Below are 14,992 nucleotides of genomic sequence, written 5' to 3'. Positions count from 1 at the left end.
TATAGTCACCAGCTAGGTGAATTATAATCAACATGTAGACTAACCTCGCTGAACTGTCCTGCCTAAACTCACTCACCCTCATGGGATGTATATCAGCGTAGGGAGGTTTGCCCTCAGCCATCTCTATAGAGGTGATGCCCAGGGTTAGACTCACCCTCATGGGATGGATATCAGCGTAGGGAGGTTTGCCCTCAGCCATCTCTATAGAGGTGATGCCCAGGGTTAGGGGTTAGACTCACCCTCATGGGATGTATATCAGTGTAGGGAGGTTTGCCCTCAGCCATCTCTATAGAGGTGATGCCCAGGGTTAGGGGTTAGACTCACCCTCATGGGATGGATATCAGCGTAGGGAGGTTTGCCCTCAGCCATCTCTATAGAGGTGATGCCCAGGGTTAGACTCACCCTCATGGGATGGATATCAGCGTAGGGAGGTTTGCCCTCAGCCATCTCTATAGAGGTGATGCCCAGGGACCAGATGTCTGCCACACAGTTATATCCTATCTCCTGGATGACCTCTGGAGCCATCCAGAACGGAGTCCCGATCACCGTGTTCCGCTTTGCCATCGTGTCCTAGACAGGGACACAATAATACGAACATTAGTCTAATCCATATAGAAACTTCTGTGATTCACTGCTACAATCACTACACTAAAATCAAGGATAATAAGAACTCCTGATAAAACTGACACCAGATTATTTCGTTAGACACAGTCAGAATTCACTTCAGCGAGACAGAGAGTTGAAGACAGACAGGCAGGCAGACAGACCGTGAGTTGTCCCGCTACTCCAAAGTCAGCCAGTTTGGCATGGCCCTCTGTGTTGAGGAGAATGTTGCCTGCCTTGATGTCTCTGTGGATCTTCCTCATGAAATGCAGATACTCCAGACCTTTCAATGTGGACTTGAGGATGGTGGCGATCTCATCCTCTGTGAGCTATACAAGAGACGGTATTAATGATTCATTCTGATAATTCAGTAGTCTATTAATACACATTAACATGAGACATGAATGGTAAAAGGTTACCCAAAGCACCAAAGGTAATCTTTATTCTCACACTTTTCGCCAATATACTGACCGTCTTATTGCGTAGTCTGATGATGTCTGAAACAGAGCCGGCTCCACAGTACTCCATTACTATCCACAGGTCTGTGTTCTTAAAGTAGCTGCCATAGTACTTCACCACATAGGGACTGGACAGGAGACAGAACAAACATTTACTGGTGAAAGGTGACCAAACAGAGTGTGTGGTACTGGTTATAGTAACAGTGTGTGGTACTGTGTGTGGTGTACTGGTTATAGTAACAGAGTGTGGTACTGGTTATAGTAACAGAGTGTGGTACTGGTTATAGTAACAGAGTGTGGTACTGGTTATAGTAACAGAGTGTGGTACTGGTTATAGTAACAGAGTGTGGTACTGGTTATAGTAACAGAGTGTGGTACTGGTTATAGTAACAGTGTGTGGTACTGGTTATAGTAACAGTGTGTGGTACTGGTTATAGTAACAGTGTGTGGTACTGGTTATAGTAACAGAGTGTGGTACTGGTTATAGTAACAGAGTGTGGTACTGGTTATAGTAACAGAGTGTGGTACTGGTTATAGTAACAGAGTGTGGTACTGGTTATAGTAACAGAGTGTGGTACTGGTTATAGTAACGGAGTGTGGTACTGGTTATAGTAACAGTGTGTGGTACTGGTTATAGTAACAGTGTGTGGTACTGGTTATAGTAACAGAGTGTGGTACTGGTTATAGTAACAGAGTGTGGTACTGGTTATAGTAACAGAGTGTGGTACTGGTTATAGTAACAGAGTGTGGTACTGGTTATAGTAACAGAGTGTGGTACTGGTTATAGTAACAGAGTGTGGTACTGGTTATAGTAACAGAGTGTGGTACTGGTTATAGTAACAGTGTGTGGTACTGGTTATAGTAACAGTGTGTGGTACTGGTTATAGTAACAGAGTGTGGTACTGGTTATAGTATATTGAAAAATAGCCATGTGATTATGGAGGAGGAGACTATTCTCCTCTCACTAGCCTCTGGAGCCATGCTAGCTCTGCCTGATGAAAGTCTGGGCCAGAGAGTCTATCCTCTCTCATACATACAGAGTACCTGTCACACTGCTGCATGATGGATATCTCCTTGATGATCTCCTGGAGGTCTGACTCAACAGGCACCTGTTTGATAGCCACCACCTGGCCTGACTCCTTATGGATGGCTTTAAACACACTGCCATAGGACCTAGAGATCAAGAAAAACTGTGGAAATGATGCAGAAAGTACCAAAGACCAGGGCCCAGATTCACAAAACACTTATTATGCAAAAACGTAAGCATCTAATAAGAAAAAATAATAAGTTCATAAGATAGTTTGTAAGGGCAATACCTCAACAATATCTTACTATACATACTAGTGGTTCCATCAGTTGTTGCATAAATAATCTAGTCATTATTATAAGGTCAATTTTCATAAACATCTCTTTATTTTCATTATAAGTGTTATTCAGGTTATAATGCTGTAAGGAAATGTACGATGAATTAATTTTCGTACCCTTCACCAAGTTTTTCCAGAACATCAAAAACCTCCTCTGGTTGTTTTGTGAGACTGTCTTCACTCAGTTTCTTCAGCTTGCTGTGGAGGAAGTTTGAGCATGAACAATAGAAATATAATGAATACAACAGGCATCCCCAATTCAAGTCAATGATGGCAGACTGGTAGTCATTGAGTGTACCCATGCCTGGAAGTAAAAGCAGGAAGTGTACCCTTCAATCTGCACTGTGATTTGTTGAGTGAAAAAAGACATTCCAAGAGCTACATCAGTTAGCATCATATGAATTAGCATTCTACATTACCATGGCAATCCAGCATCAGTTTTAAGAACATTTTAAATTAGCATGGAAATGATTGCACCACAATACCAGGCAGCCATTGCGAGTGTAGCCATTCGTTTTTCCAGTCAAATTGCCAGGGTTAGAGGGTTCAATATCTTTCTATTAATTCAATTTCTACAGCATGAACAACATGACTGGGATTGTGGAACTGGGTCTACATGGATTTTAATGTAATTTATGTCAAAGTATCTAGCTAGCTTTTCAGGCAAAAATGTAAACATTACAAGAACATATAATAATTTTCAGCTAATGTTAGACCGTTTCTGTCTAACTAGACAACTAGCTAACGGTAGCTAGCTAGCCGTTAGCTAAATTAAAGTAATCATAAACTGTCTAGTTAGATAACTACAAGTCAAAATTTGCCTCAAAATGGTGAAGCTAACACTCTAGCTAGCTGGCTTATAAAACATGACAAATATTGTTAGCAAACTCGCTAATGCGTTTAGCTGGTTAACGTAGCCAACGTTACAGATAGAAAACTATTTGCTACAGCTATCAAGGCTAACGTTACTTCATTTAGCTAGCTTCTACTCTTCCAAGCGAACGTATTCACACACCTTTTGGGCGCTGTCGGCTCCATGGTTTACAACTTCAGATAGTCACCCTGGAGATTAAAACGCTAAAATATAACAAATTCAAACTAATATTTGTGATATTTTCATTTTCTGTCGTTGTTTTCAGGCAAGAGGGCCAGCTGCAGTGTCAAATATTCTTCTTCTTTAAGTTTTATCGGCGCATACAACGCCACCTACTGTACTGGAGTGTGAGGCCACTCCACACCTACCACCTCCGATACTTCACCCTCCATCACTTCCATTTCTCCTCCAGTCTTCAGCTCACTCTGCTTACACTTTCTACCATTCTTCTTTAACAAACCATCTTCCATCTCCCTTTTTGAACCAATTCAAGCTTACCCTCTTCCTCCCTCTCTCTTAGACCTCCTCTGCCTCTCTTTTTCCCTCCATTCCTCCTCTGTATTCCAAGTATACATGTCCTTATGATAATACTGGTCTTCTCCTGACATATATATTGTTCTTGCCTTCTCAAGGAACGCCATTTAACCGGCTGCCACAATCTCCGTAGCGCTCCACAGTACATCTAACTTGTAAAGAAGCTGCTTTGTCTTGATGTTCTTCTTTATCAATATCTACCTCTACGCTTTTCCATTAAAAAAAACACTCTTCCAACCACATCCACCCTTCCACACATCCCCCAGTTGAGTTTCCCTTCCTATAGAAGAACAGAATTACCTCCATGAACCTTTCTTTGCATTCTAGCCAACGCTGTCTTTCTCTGAAAGGCTATCAAGCTATCAAATGTCAAATATTTTTTTTAAGTTTTAAAAGCATTATCACGATGGCCTTATCACATGCTTCAGTCCACCAAGGAACTATATTTCGTCTACCTTCCCCCCCCACCCTCATATTGGAATAGCCTATAAGGCATCTTCAAAGATTTTTATAACTAACCCATTTCATAACTAACTCATTGTGTGGCAGTATCAAAGACACACACACACACACACACACACACACACACACACACACACACACACACACACACATGGTTGCAGATTGTATTGTACTTATTTTTCATGCAATCTTATTCCATTCTTATTCATTTGTTTTCAACTATTCTTAATTTTATTGGCACCGGTATTATAGTATGTATGTATGTATGTATGTATGTATGTATGTATGTATGTATGTATGTATGTATGTATGTATGTATGTATGTATGTATGTATGTATGTATATATGTATGTATGTATGTATGTATGTATGTGTGTATGTATGTATATTATTATTATTTTCTTTTTTTTCAATGTACTTTACTCAAACCAGTGAATATCACTTATTATAAATGAGATCATTAACTATCAGCTCTTGGAATATCCAGGGACTATACTCTTCACATTTTGGTTATAAAACAACAAATCCAGAATTGATTAAAAACATCAAGAGACAAGACATCATAATCCTACTGGAAACATAGTGTTGTGGAGACATAGTTACTCAGTGTCCCTCAGGCTATAGAGAAAGTTTACTACCATCAATCAAACATAAAAATGTTAAACGGGGCCGAGACAGGTGGAATCATCATTTGGCATAAGCAGGACTTAGCACTGAATGAAATGAAAAAAGGTACCTGTCACATTTGGCTAAAACTTAACAAAGGTACAATCTACTGTGACAATGATATATACATATGTGCAGCTTATGCTCCTCCTTCAGATTCACCATATTATGATGATCAGTTTTTCGACAATCTCCTTACAGAAATCATTCCATTTCAGGCAGAGGGTAAAGTGCTTCTTTGTGGAGATTTCAATGCAAGAACAGGTTCTGAGCCTGACTACACTGATACGGGAGGTAACCACCACATATTTGGACACCCCTCCTTGTACAGTAGCCCTATTATAAATAATAGAAACAGTCCTGACCAAATACTGAACAAAAATGGGAAGGAGTTAGTGCATCTCTGTCGAGCCTTAGGCCTGTACATGCTTAATGGTAGAGTCAGAGGGGACTCTTTAGGTCGGTTTACTTACTGCTCAGCTCTTGGGACAAGTGTAGTCGATTATGCCATCAATGACATCGACCCCTCCTCCATTAGTGCATTCACTGTCAGACCACAGACACCATTGTCAGATCACAGTCAGATCAACGTATTTCTGAAGAAATTAACCGGCAATACTCATAAAAAAAACAGCCCAATAAACTCTACAACATAAACCCATCGTACAGATGGGCTCCAAACAGTGCAGAGAGATTCATTGAAAAGTTGAACTCAAATGAAATGATGAACTCTATACAGTTTTTCAATAACTCACAATACCAAAACAATAAAGATGGTGTCAATTTGGCTACTCAAAACATCAACTGCATATTCCAAAAAGCAGCATCGAAAGCAAATTTGAGAAAACCAAAGAAATGCAACATCAGAAACAAAAAACAAAATGTTTCTGATAAATGGTTTGATAATGAATGTAACACAATTAGAAAACAACTAAGACAAATGTCAAACGAAAAACATAAGCAACAAAACAACCCAGAGCCACGATATGAATACTTTGAATACTTTGAAACTCTGAAACAGTATAAACAAACACTGAAAGAAATTGAATTATACCAACAAGACACTTGATGAAATTGAAAACGCAATTGACCAAAATCAGTTCTGGGACATGTGGAACAATTTAAGCACGACAAAGCCACAGGAATTAGCCATACAAGATGTAGGAATTTGGAAAACATATTTTGATAATCTATACAAAAACATCCCACAAAAAGACTTACAACAGAACCAATTAGAAATTAAAGAAAAATTGAACATCCTTGAATCAGTCATTAAAAACAACCAAAATCCATTAGATTACCCAATAACCCAACAAGAACTAAATGAAAAGCTAAAATCTATTAAATCAAAGAAGGCTTGTGGTCTAGACAACATCAGAAATGAAATGTTGAAAAACAGCACACCTGAGTTGCAAAATGCTGTGCTTAAATTGTTCAACATGGTTTTAACTTTTGGCTGCTTCCCTGATGTCTGGAACCAGGGGCTCATCTCCCCTATCCATAAAAGTGGAGACAAATCAGACCCCAATAATTACAGGGGAATTTGCGTAAACAGTAACTTGGGAAAGGTTTTCTGTAGCATTTTGAATTCAAGAATTCAAACCTTTCTTCAAGAAAAAAATGTCATAAATAAATGTCAAATTGGCTTTCTCCCTAACCATCGCACTTCTGACCATATATACACCTTACACACACAAATTAATAAACACGTCCACCAAAAAAAAGAGGGCAAAATCTTTATTGACTTTAAAAAAGCATTTGATTCTATTTGGCATGAAGGGCTATTCTACAAAATTATCCAAAGTGGGCTAAGTGGTAAGGTGTATGACTTAATAAAATGTATGTACACAGAAAATAAATGTGCAATAAAAATCAAAAACCAAAGAACATAATTATTTTCACAATGTCGAGGTGTGAGACAAGGCTGCAGTTTGAGTCCAAACCTTTTCAACATTTATATCAATGAATTAGCAGACATGTTGGACCACTCTCCAGCCACAGGACTCACACTATTTGACACAGAGGTGAAATACCTGCTATATGCTGATGACTTGGTACTTCTATCACCAACCAAAGAAGGTCTTCAACAGAACATTAATATTCTAGAGCAATATTGCCATAATTGGGCCCTGGCAGTAAATTTCCAAAAAACGAAAATCATGATTTTCCAAAAGAAAACCAGATGTCAGAAACACAAATATAAATTCACCCTGAACACCATCATTGAACACACTAAAAACTACACCTACCTTGGTCTGACCATATCTGCATCGGGAAACTTTAATATGGCAGTGAATACACTCAAAGAAAAAGCCTGCAGAGCATTGTATGCAATAAAAATTAAATTATTCAAAAGCAACATCCCAATTAGAATTTGGACCAAAATATTTGACAGTGTAATCTTACCAATAGCTCTTTATGGAAGTGAAGTTTGGGGGCCACTCAAAAAACTGGACTTTAAAATGTGGGACAAACATCCAATTGTGGCCCTACATGCAGAATTCTGTCGGAAAATCCTACAAGTCCAGAGAAATACACCAACTAATGCATGTAGGGCAGAATTGGGCCTCTTTCCAGTAATAATGAAAATACAGAAAAGATCATTAAAATTTTGGCTACATCTAAATTCAAGTCCAAATTCAAGTCTGCAATTTAAAGCACTCCAAACCCAAGAGCTGAGCCCAGAATCGAGCCCTCTCAGTCAGCTGGTGTTGGACCTCACCAACCAAGCTGACACCAGCACTGCTTCAAAAGAAAGAATTCAAATAAACAAAATCCTGAACCAATCAAAGGACTCATATTTACAACATTGGAAAAACAAAACAAAATCCCAAAGCCGACTAAATTGCTATCTGACCCTAAACAGAGAATATGAATTGGCTGATTATCTCTACTTTGTCAGAGATACGAAGCAGAGACAGATCCTTACCAAGTACAGGCTGAGTGACCAACTGGCTGATTATCTCTACTCTGTCAGAGATATGAAGCAGAGACAGATCCTTACCAAGTACAGGCTGAGTGACCACCGATTGGCAATAGAAACCGGCAGACATAAAAAGACATGGCTACCCAAAGAGGAGCGTGTATGTGGTCACTGCACGACAGGGGAGGTAGAGACAGAGATGGACTTTCTCCTTTACTGTGATAAATATTCCTCACAAAGAGATTCCTTATTCACAGAAATGACTACATTTATTCCAAATTTGAATTTATTAAACCCAGAGGAAAAACTAAAAATACTCATGGGCGAAGGAGCAATGTCTCCTCTTGCAGCCAAATATGTATTTGCCTGCCATAGCCCGAGGGACACTGAATAATAACATCTGCATAGTAAGCAGTAACTTACTTATTATTACTATTATTGTTATTACTATTATTATTGTTGTTTATCATTCCAAATAGTAGTGGTATGGGTGGTAATGGTAATGATAACAGTTTAGTGATGGTGGTGGTAGTAGTAGTGGTAATGATGATAGTAGTTGTAGTACTGATGTAATGGTGAAGATGACCGTTATTTAGTTATAAGTTAGTTATAGATTCATTTTCCATATTTAGATTTGAATATTTATTACATTCTACTATTTTACTATTATTTTACTACTATTTTATTGTTATTATTTATATATTTAATTTTGTATTATTATTTACTGCCACTTTATATTATTATTTGTTATAGTTTATAATTGTATTACAATGTATATTGTATACATTGTTGCTTTGGCAATATTGACACAATGTTTTTCATGCCAATAAAGCAGCTTGAATTTGAATTTGAATTTGATAATCAAGACAAACCACAGCCTGTCATTTGCAATGGGAACAATTGAGTCATAGCGGGCAGAACAAGCAACGAGGGGGCAGAGCCATGCACGACTTAGCCTATTGCCGTGTTCTAGCATATTTTAGCATTTTTCCGTTAGGGAACAACTACTCTGTGAAGTGTTCATGTGCAATGACTCAATTTTATTTCATTTAACCTTCATTTAACTAGGCAAGTCAGTTATTTACAAAGACGGCCTATCAAAAGACAAAAGGCCTCCTGCGTTTGTTTTAAACTTTGGCAAAGGGTGAAGTCTACAATACTTAATCCACTCTGTTTGTAACATATTTTAGTTTTGGGAAGAGAAAACTGTATTGAGATCAAATGTTTCAACGATGAGAACATTTTTGTAGAATTTCGACCAAAATCCATCTCTTCCCATCTTCCCACACTGCCCGCCACTGGCTTCCTCTCATCACCATATTTGGTAGTGAGTGGAAACGCCAAACGGATGCTTCACATTTATACATCCGGTGAAATATCTGTGTCATTGTTCTATCTGTGGCGGTATCGTCTCCGGATTTGCAGTGTGTAACGGCGCTTACATGAACCGAACAGCGCCCTCTGCTGTTCTGGAGCTGTGAACGTAAAATCATCCAGTCCCGTCCAGAAAAACAACAAAGTATACCTAGTGACAAACATAGATAGATTCCTATGTACCGATTGTTATATTTAATTGACATCAAACTAACAGAAAATATATTGAACAAAGCGTTAATGTAAATAAGAATTTGTTCTTATTAACTGACTTGCCTATTTAAATAAAGGTTAAATAATAAATTAAAACTAGCGACGCATGATGGACCAATTACAATGGAGGATTAGGTAACCAATCACGAATCATGTTGTTGCGACGTCCAGTACGACTGCGCACGCTGGCATGAGAGAAACAAAAAAACATATTTATCAACTTTGTAAACCGGTAGGCTACCTAAATGACAAATTATTTCATATTGCATTTGTTTGAAACAGGCGATATATTCTTTGACATTTCTCAGTTATCATTTTGAAGTTAGCCTGCTAACGCTAGCCAGGAAACCATTCATAGCAGGCTAGTTAGTGAAGGCTAAACCACAGATACAAGCGCTTAGTTATCATAATATTTGGCTAAATTGCTGTGAGATAATTATGCTTTTGGCTCACTTAGCAAACCTGTAATATGTTAGCTAGTCATTACAATCTCATTTATAAGCCATGCTGGTTCCGCTATTTCACAGAAATGTGTCATATGCCCACACACACACACACAATACACAATACACATGTTCACAGTTTTGTGTGGTAGTACAGGAGTGGCCTGAGGGCATACACTTATTGTGTTGTGAAATGTATTGTATTGTTTTTAAAATTGCATAACTGCCTTAATTTTGCTGGACCCCAGGAAGGCAGCAGCTAGTGGGGATCCATAATAAATACACTCTCAAATGGTACTGACAATGTTTAATCAGATTTGTCTCCAGATTCAAGCATGGATGCTCAAAAAGACGTGCAACCCCCAAAGCAACAGCCTATGATCTACATATGTGGGGGTAATGTCTGCTCTTCTGAAACTAATATTCTACATGCTATTATACTGTACATGGGGTGCTATTTTCCTAAAATCCATGCTTTGTCTTTGTACTGTAACTAAGACTGTTAGTGACTTTTCATAACATGCCCCCTCAGTTGTCTACCCTTGTTTTGTTCACCCATATCTATACATGTATCTACGTGGTTTATGTACTACTGCAGCTCCTACCTTACAGAATGCTTACCACTATGTCTGATGTAGTAGCTGCTGAAATGTTCTCTCTCCAAACAGAATGCCACACTGAAAATGAAATTAAGGCTCGTGATCCAATCCGATGCAGAGAGTGTGGATACAGAATCATGTACAAGAAGAGAACAAAGAGATGTATCCTTTTAAATAGTGTTTCTGCTGCACTTATTTTGCTGTGGCGCTGCTATTTGCCACAGAAAAATCATTGCCGCCAAGCAAAAAAAAGATGGAATGTGAAATATATTTCTGCTGAGGCGCACTTTGAAGATGCTACATTAGTATGCATTTTACTTTTCCTGTGCAAACAAAACGAGTGGTTAATAGAAAAATCTGACAAGTCCATAGTAGAATACTTGATCTATTTACCTAGTCGGCTTGTGTGTTCTATGCAAAAGGAATATTCTATTGTGGCGCAAGTTATGAGTACCATAGGGCATTGTGTCAAGAAGCAGTGCGGCTTGGTTGGGTTGGGTTGTGTTTCGGAGTACACCCGAGTCCGTACGGGAGTTGCAGCGATGAGACAAGATTGTAACTACCAATTGGATACCACGAAATTGGGGAGAAAAAGGGCAAAAAAAAAAGTTTTATATTTTTTTAATTTTTTGAGTGCCATAGGGAATATAGATTCTGGCAAGCAGTCAATGAACAACAATTCTTGCAGTTGCAAAACAAATATTCCCAATATGTTAAAAGAATTCTAACATAATTTTACCAATGTGTTATTGGGCTCATTTCTGGAGGTGGAAATTCTATTTTAGATGGTGTCTGCATACTTTTATTGTCATTCATTTTGGAGTAGAATGACCTTTTAAAAGGTCACCAGAACGGAGCTTCGGTCCTTCTACATAATAATTCTAGGAGGGACCCCCCCCCCCCACAGCCTTTTCCCCTCACACTGCTGCACATTTATCCAGAGGAAACACTGCTTTTAAATATATGCACAGATGTTCACAGATTTGAAATTGATGCTTTGAAACCTCTGTACGAGTGAATCATTAGTGTACATTATAGAAAATTGCCCTGCGGTAGACTAATGTCCTGTCCAGGGGGGTGTTCTTGTACATCAAGCTGACTCACGCTACAGAAACAGGAGATAGGCTCCTGCTCATATGAGCCGTTATGACTCGCACAAGCCAAGGCTACTTACTGTATGAAATGATATTTTCCATTCTTCTTGCTATTCCTCGACTCCCAGACTCCAGTGGTTGTGTTTGACGCGCGGTGAAGTGGACGACGACAACATTGACTCATTTTTGTTTTGTTCGTTTTTAGTGTGTCACAGTGTTGCACCAAGTCACCAACACTTCATATTCTTTCTAGGAAATCCCACAGGCTTGGGAAGCAGTGCCAGTATGGGTGCCCAGTTGGTTGATTATGTTCCTGCAACTGTAATCAATGATAGAAATGGTTTATAAAATACATTTTGATTGATTTAACTTGTGGTTTTTGCACATCAAGAAAAGAAACAGTGAACAATATTTTATCATTTGAAAATACAAAGATGCAAATGTGTTAATTAGAAACAACAGACTCTATATAAATCAGATTTAAACAACAGTTGGCCTTAGACTCAACAACCCTGAAGCAACTATCTGCAGACAAAAATAGATATCACCCAAAAATAAATATAGGACACTGTTAAAACATTTGCATGGAGAAAAGCACCAGGAATGGACGGCTTTCTCATAGAATTAACATTTTGGGACAAAGTAGCCCCCCTATTTACACAAATGACAACACACGTCACTCAATTCAGTACTTCCTAGTTCCATGTATGAAACAGTTATTTCAGTTATGTTAAAATCTGGAGAGTCCCCTGTTCATTATAGATCCATAAGTTTAATAAATTGTGACAAAATAATAACAAAGCTCATAAGCAATAGAATGGCAAAAGTCTTACCAGATTTTATACATATCAATCAAACAGGGTTTATTAAAAATGTACACAAACAAATACAAGAACATGTTTCAGTTTAATACAATACGCTAAAAAAAATAGATATGGATTTATCAATAATGGCTGTTGATGCCGAAAAGGCTTTCGGCCGTCTTCAATGGCCTTTTCTATTCAAAACTTTGGAAGCTTTCAACTTTCCAGCTGAAATAATACATTTAATAAAAACATTTCTATAAATGTCCTAAAGCAAAAATATACACAAATAATACATTATCTGATAAAATGGCTTTAGAAAGGGGCACAAGACAGGGATGTTGTCTCCACTCTCATGTTTGCACTGGAAATTGAACCGCTTCCAGAAAGAATTAGACAGGACACAAACATCAGTGTTGATAAACATGAATATAAACTAAACATATTTCCAGATGATCCCCTCATATACCTGACCAATATTGAAAACTCGACCCCTTGCTAAAAATATTTTCAGAATGTTCTAAAATCTCAGGATATAAAATGAACGTGGATAAAAAAAGAAAGAAAGCATAAATCATGATCTACAGCAATCCTTTAAGTTAGGGGGTCCCTTACTGAGACGTAGACCACCAGGTGAGGAGAGTCCCTTACTGAGACGTAGACCACCAGGTGAGGAGAGTTTCTTACTGAGACCTAGACAATCAGGTGAGGGGAGTTCCTTACTGAGACCTAGACAATCAGGTGAGGAGAGTTCCTTACTGAGACCTAGACAATCAGGTGAGGAGAGTTCCTTACTGAGACCTAGACAATCAGGTGAGGAGAGTTCCTTACTGAGACCTAGACAATCAGGTGAGGAGAATTCCTTACTGAGACCTAGACAATCAGGTGAGGAGAGTTCCTTACTGAGACCTAGACAACCAGGTGAGGGGAGTTCCTTACTGAGACCTAGACAACCAGGTGAGGAGAGTTCCTTACTGAGACCTAGACAACCAGGTGAGGGGAGTTCCTTACTGAGACCTAGACAACCAGGTGAGGGGAGTTCCTTACTAATTAGTGACCTTAATTCAGCAATCAAGTATTCTATTCTCGTTCTGACAAATGAAGGCTATTCCATGTTAGAAATTGCCAAGAAACTGAAGAAGCTACTCCGGGATGCTTCTAGGCAGAGTTCCTCTGTCCAGTGTCTGTGTTCTTTTGCCCATCTTAATCTTTTCTTTTTATTGGCCAGTCTGAGATATGGCTTTTTCTTTGCAACTCTGCCTAGAAGGCCAGCATCCCGGAGTCGCCTCTTCGCTGTTGACGTTGAGACTGGTGTTTTGCGGGTACTATTTAATGAAGCTGCCAGTTGAGGACTTGTGAGGCATCTGTTTCTCAAACTAGACACTCTAATGTACTTGTCCTCTTGTTCAGTTGTGCACCGGGCCTCCCACTCCTCTTTCTATTCTGGTTAGAGCCAGTTTGCACTGTTCTGTGAAGGGAGTAGTACACAGCGTTGTACGAGATCTTCAGTTTCTTGGCAATTTCTCACATGGAATAGCCTTCATTTCTCAGAACCAGAATAGGCTGACGAGTTTCAGAAGAAAGTTCTTTGTTTCTGGCCATTTTGAGCCTGTAATCGAACCTACAAATGCTGATGCTCCAGATACTCAACTCGTCTAAAGAAGGCCAGTTTTATTGCTTCTTTAATTAGAACAACAGTTTTCAGCCGTATCCAGCTACAATAGTCATTTACAACATTAACAATGTCTTCACTGTATTTCTGATCAATTTGATGTTATTTTAATGGACAAAAAAATTAGCTTTTCTTTCAAAAACAAGGACATTTCTAAGTGACCCCAAACTTTTGAACGGTAGTGTACATGTTTTCTGCTGGTTAAGACATCTCCATTACAGGACCTTGATGAGTGTGCATGAAGAGAATTCTCTTGGTAGATAATGCGGTCGGCATTTGATTGTAAGGAATTCCAAGTCAGGTGAACAAAAGGACTTGAGTTCCGGTGTGATCATAACAACATACAGGAACTCAAGTCCTTTTGTTCACCTGACTTAGAATTCCTTACAATCAAATGCCGACCGCATTATCTACCAAGAGGAGAATTCTCTTCGATTATATTCACAGTCGTGTATATCCCCCCTCCAAGCAGACACCTCGACGGCCCTGAAAGAACTTCAGGGAAACTGGAAACGACATATCCTGAATCTGCATTTATTGTAGCTGGGGATTTTAACAAGGCTAATCTGAAAACAAGGCTCCCTAAATTTTATCAGCATATCGAAAGTGCGACCCGGGATGGAAAAAAAGCCCTCCCTCGCCCTCCTTTCAGCAAATCTGACCACAACTCCATTTTGTTGCTTCCAGCCTACAGACAGAAACTAAAACAGGAAACGCCCGTGCTCAGGTCTGTTCAACGCTGGTCCGACCAATCTGATTCCACACTTCCAGATTGCTTCGATCACGTGGACTGGGATATGTTCCGCATAGCCTCAGACAACAACATTTATGTATACGCTGATTCGGTGAGCGAGTTTATTAGCGAGTGCATCGGTGATGTTGTACCCACGGCGACTATTAAAACCTTCCC

The 14,992-nt window shown here is 39.0% G+C and overlaps 2 protein-coding genes across 5 annotated transcripts in view; one reads left to right on the top strand and one right to left on the bottom strand.

Annotated features, from left to right (window-relative positions):
* Positions 1-3,615, bottom strand: part of LOC115190950 (serine/threonine-protein kinase 3) — a 22,001-nt gene extending 18,386 nt beyond the window's left edge. For 2 of the 3 annotated variants that reach the window (XR_003877487.1, XM_029748990.1), the window contains exons 1-6: positions 3,441-3,615; positions 2,543-2,623; positions 2,106-2,234; positions 1,075-1,189; positions 768-932; positions 403-570 (exon numbers count right to left, since the gene is read on the bottom strand). Coding sequence is in view for 2 of the 3 variants with exons in the window: in XM_029748990.1 (XP_029604850.1) it covers positions 403-570; positions 768-932; positions 1,075-1,189; positions 2,106-2,234; positions 2,543-2,623; positions 3,441-3,463 (681 nt within the window). In the remaining variant the exon portion in view is untranslated. The remainder of the gene's footprint in view (positions 1-402; positions 571-767; positions 933-1,074; positions 1,190-2,105; positions 2,235-2,542; positions 2,624-3,440) is intronic. The other variant, XM_029748992.1, reaches the window with a different exon arrangement.
* Positions 3,616-9,599: 5,984 nt separating this feature from the next.
* On the top strand, positions 9,600-11,973 carry LOC115190938 (DNA-directed RNA polymerases I, II, and III subunit RPABC4). 2 transcript variants are annotated; one of them, XM_029748975.1, is made up of 4 exons: positions 9,600-9,703; positions 10,242-10,310; positions 10,583-10,675; positions 11,743-11,973. In XM_029748975.1, the coding sequence occupies exons 2-4, from the start codon at positions 10,250-10,252 to the stop codon at positions 11,763-11,765; spliced, it is 177 nt and encodes a 58-aa protein (XP_029604835.1). In that variant the 5' UTR covers positions 9,600-9,703; positions 10,242-10,249; the 3' UTR covers positions 11,766-11,973. The 2 variants fall into 2 exon arrangements, with proteins under 2 accessions (XP_029604835.1, XP_029604836.1); XM_029748976.1 differs by having other exon boundaries at positions 9,605-9,703; positions 10,230-10,310.
* Positions 11,974-14,992: the final 3,019 nt, after the last annotated feature.

This window comes from Salmo trutta, unplaced genomic scaffold (assembly GCF_901001165.1).
Source record: "Salmo trutta unplaced genomic scaffold, fSalTru1.1, whole genome shotgun sequence".
Lineage (NCBI taxonomy): Eukaryota > Metazoa > Chordata > Actinopteri > Salmoniformes > Salmonidae > Salmo > Salmo trutta.
Note: the sequence above shows the minus strand (reverse complement) of the source record. Positions and strands in the feature narration are given on the sequence as shown.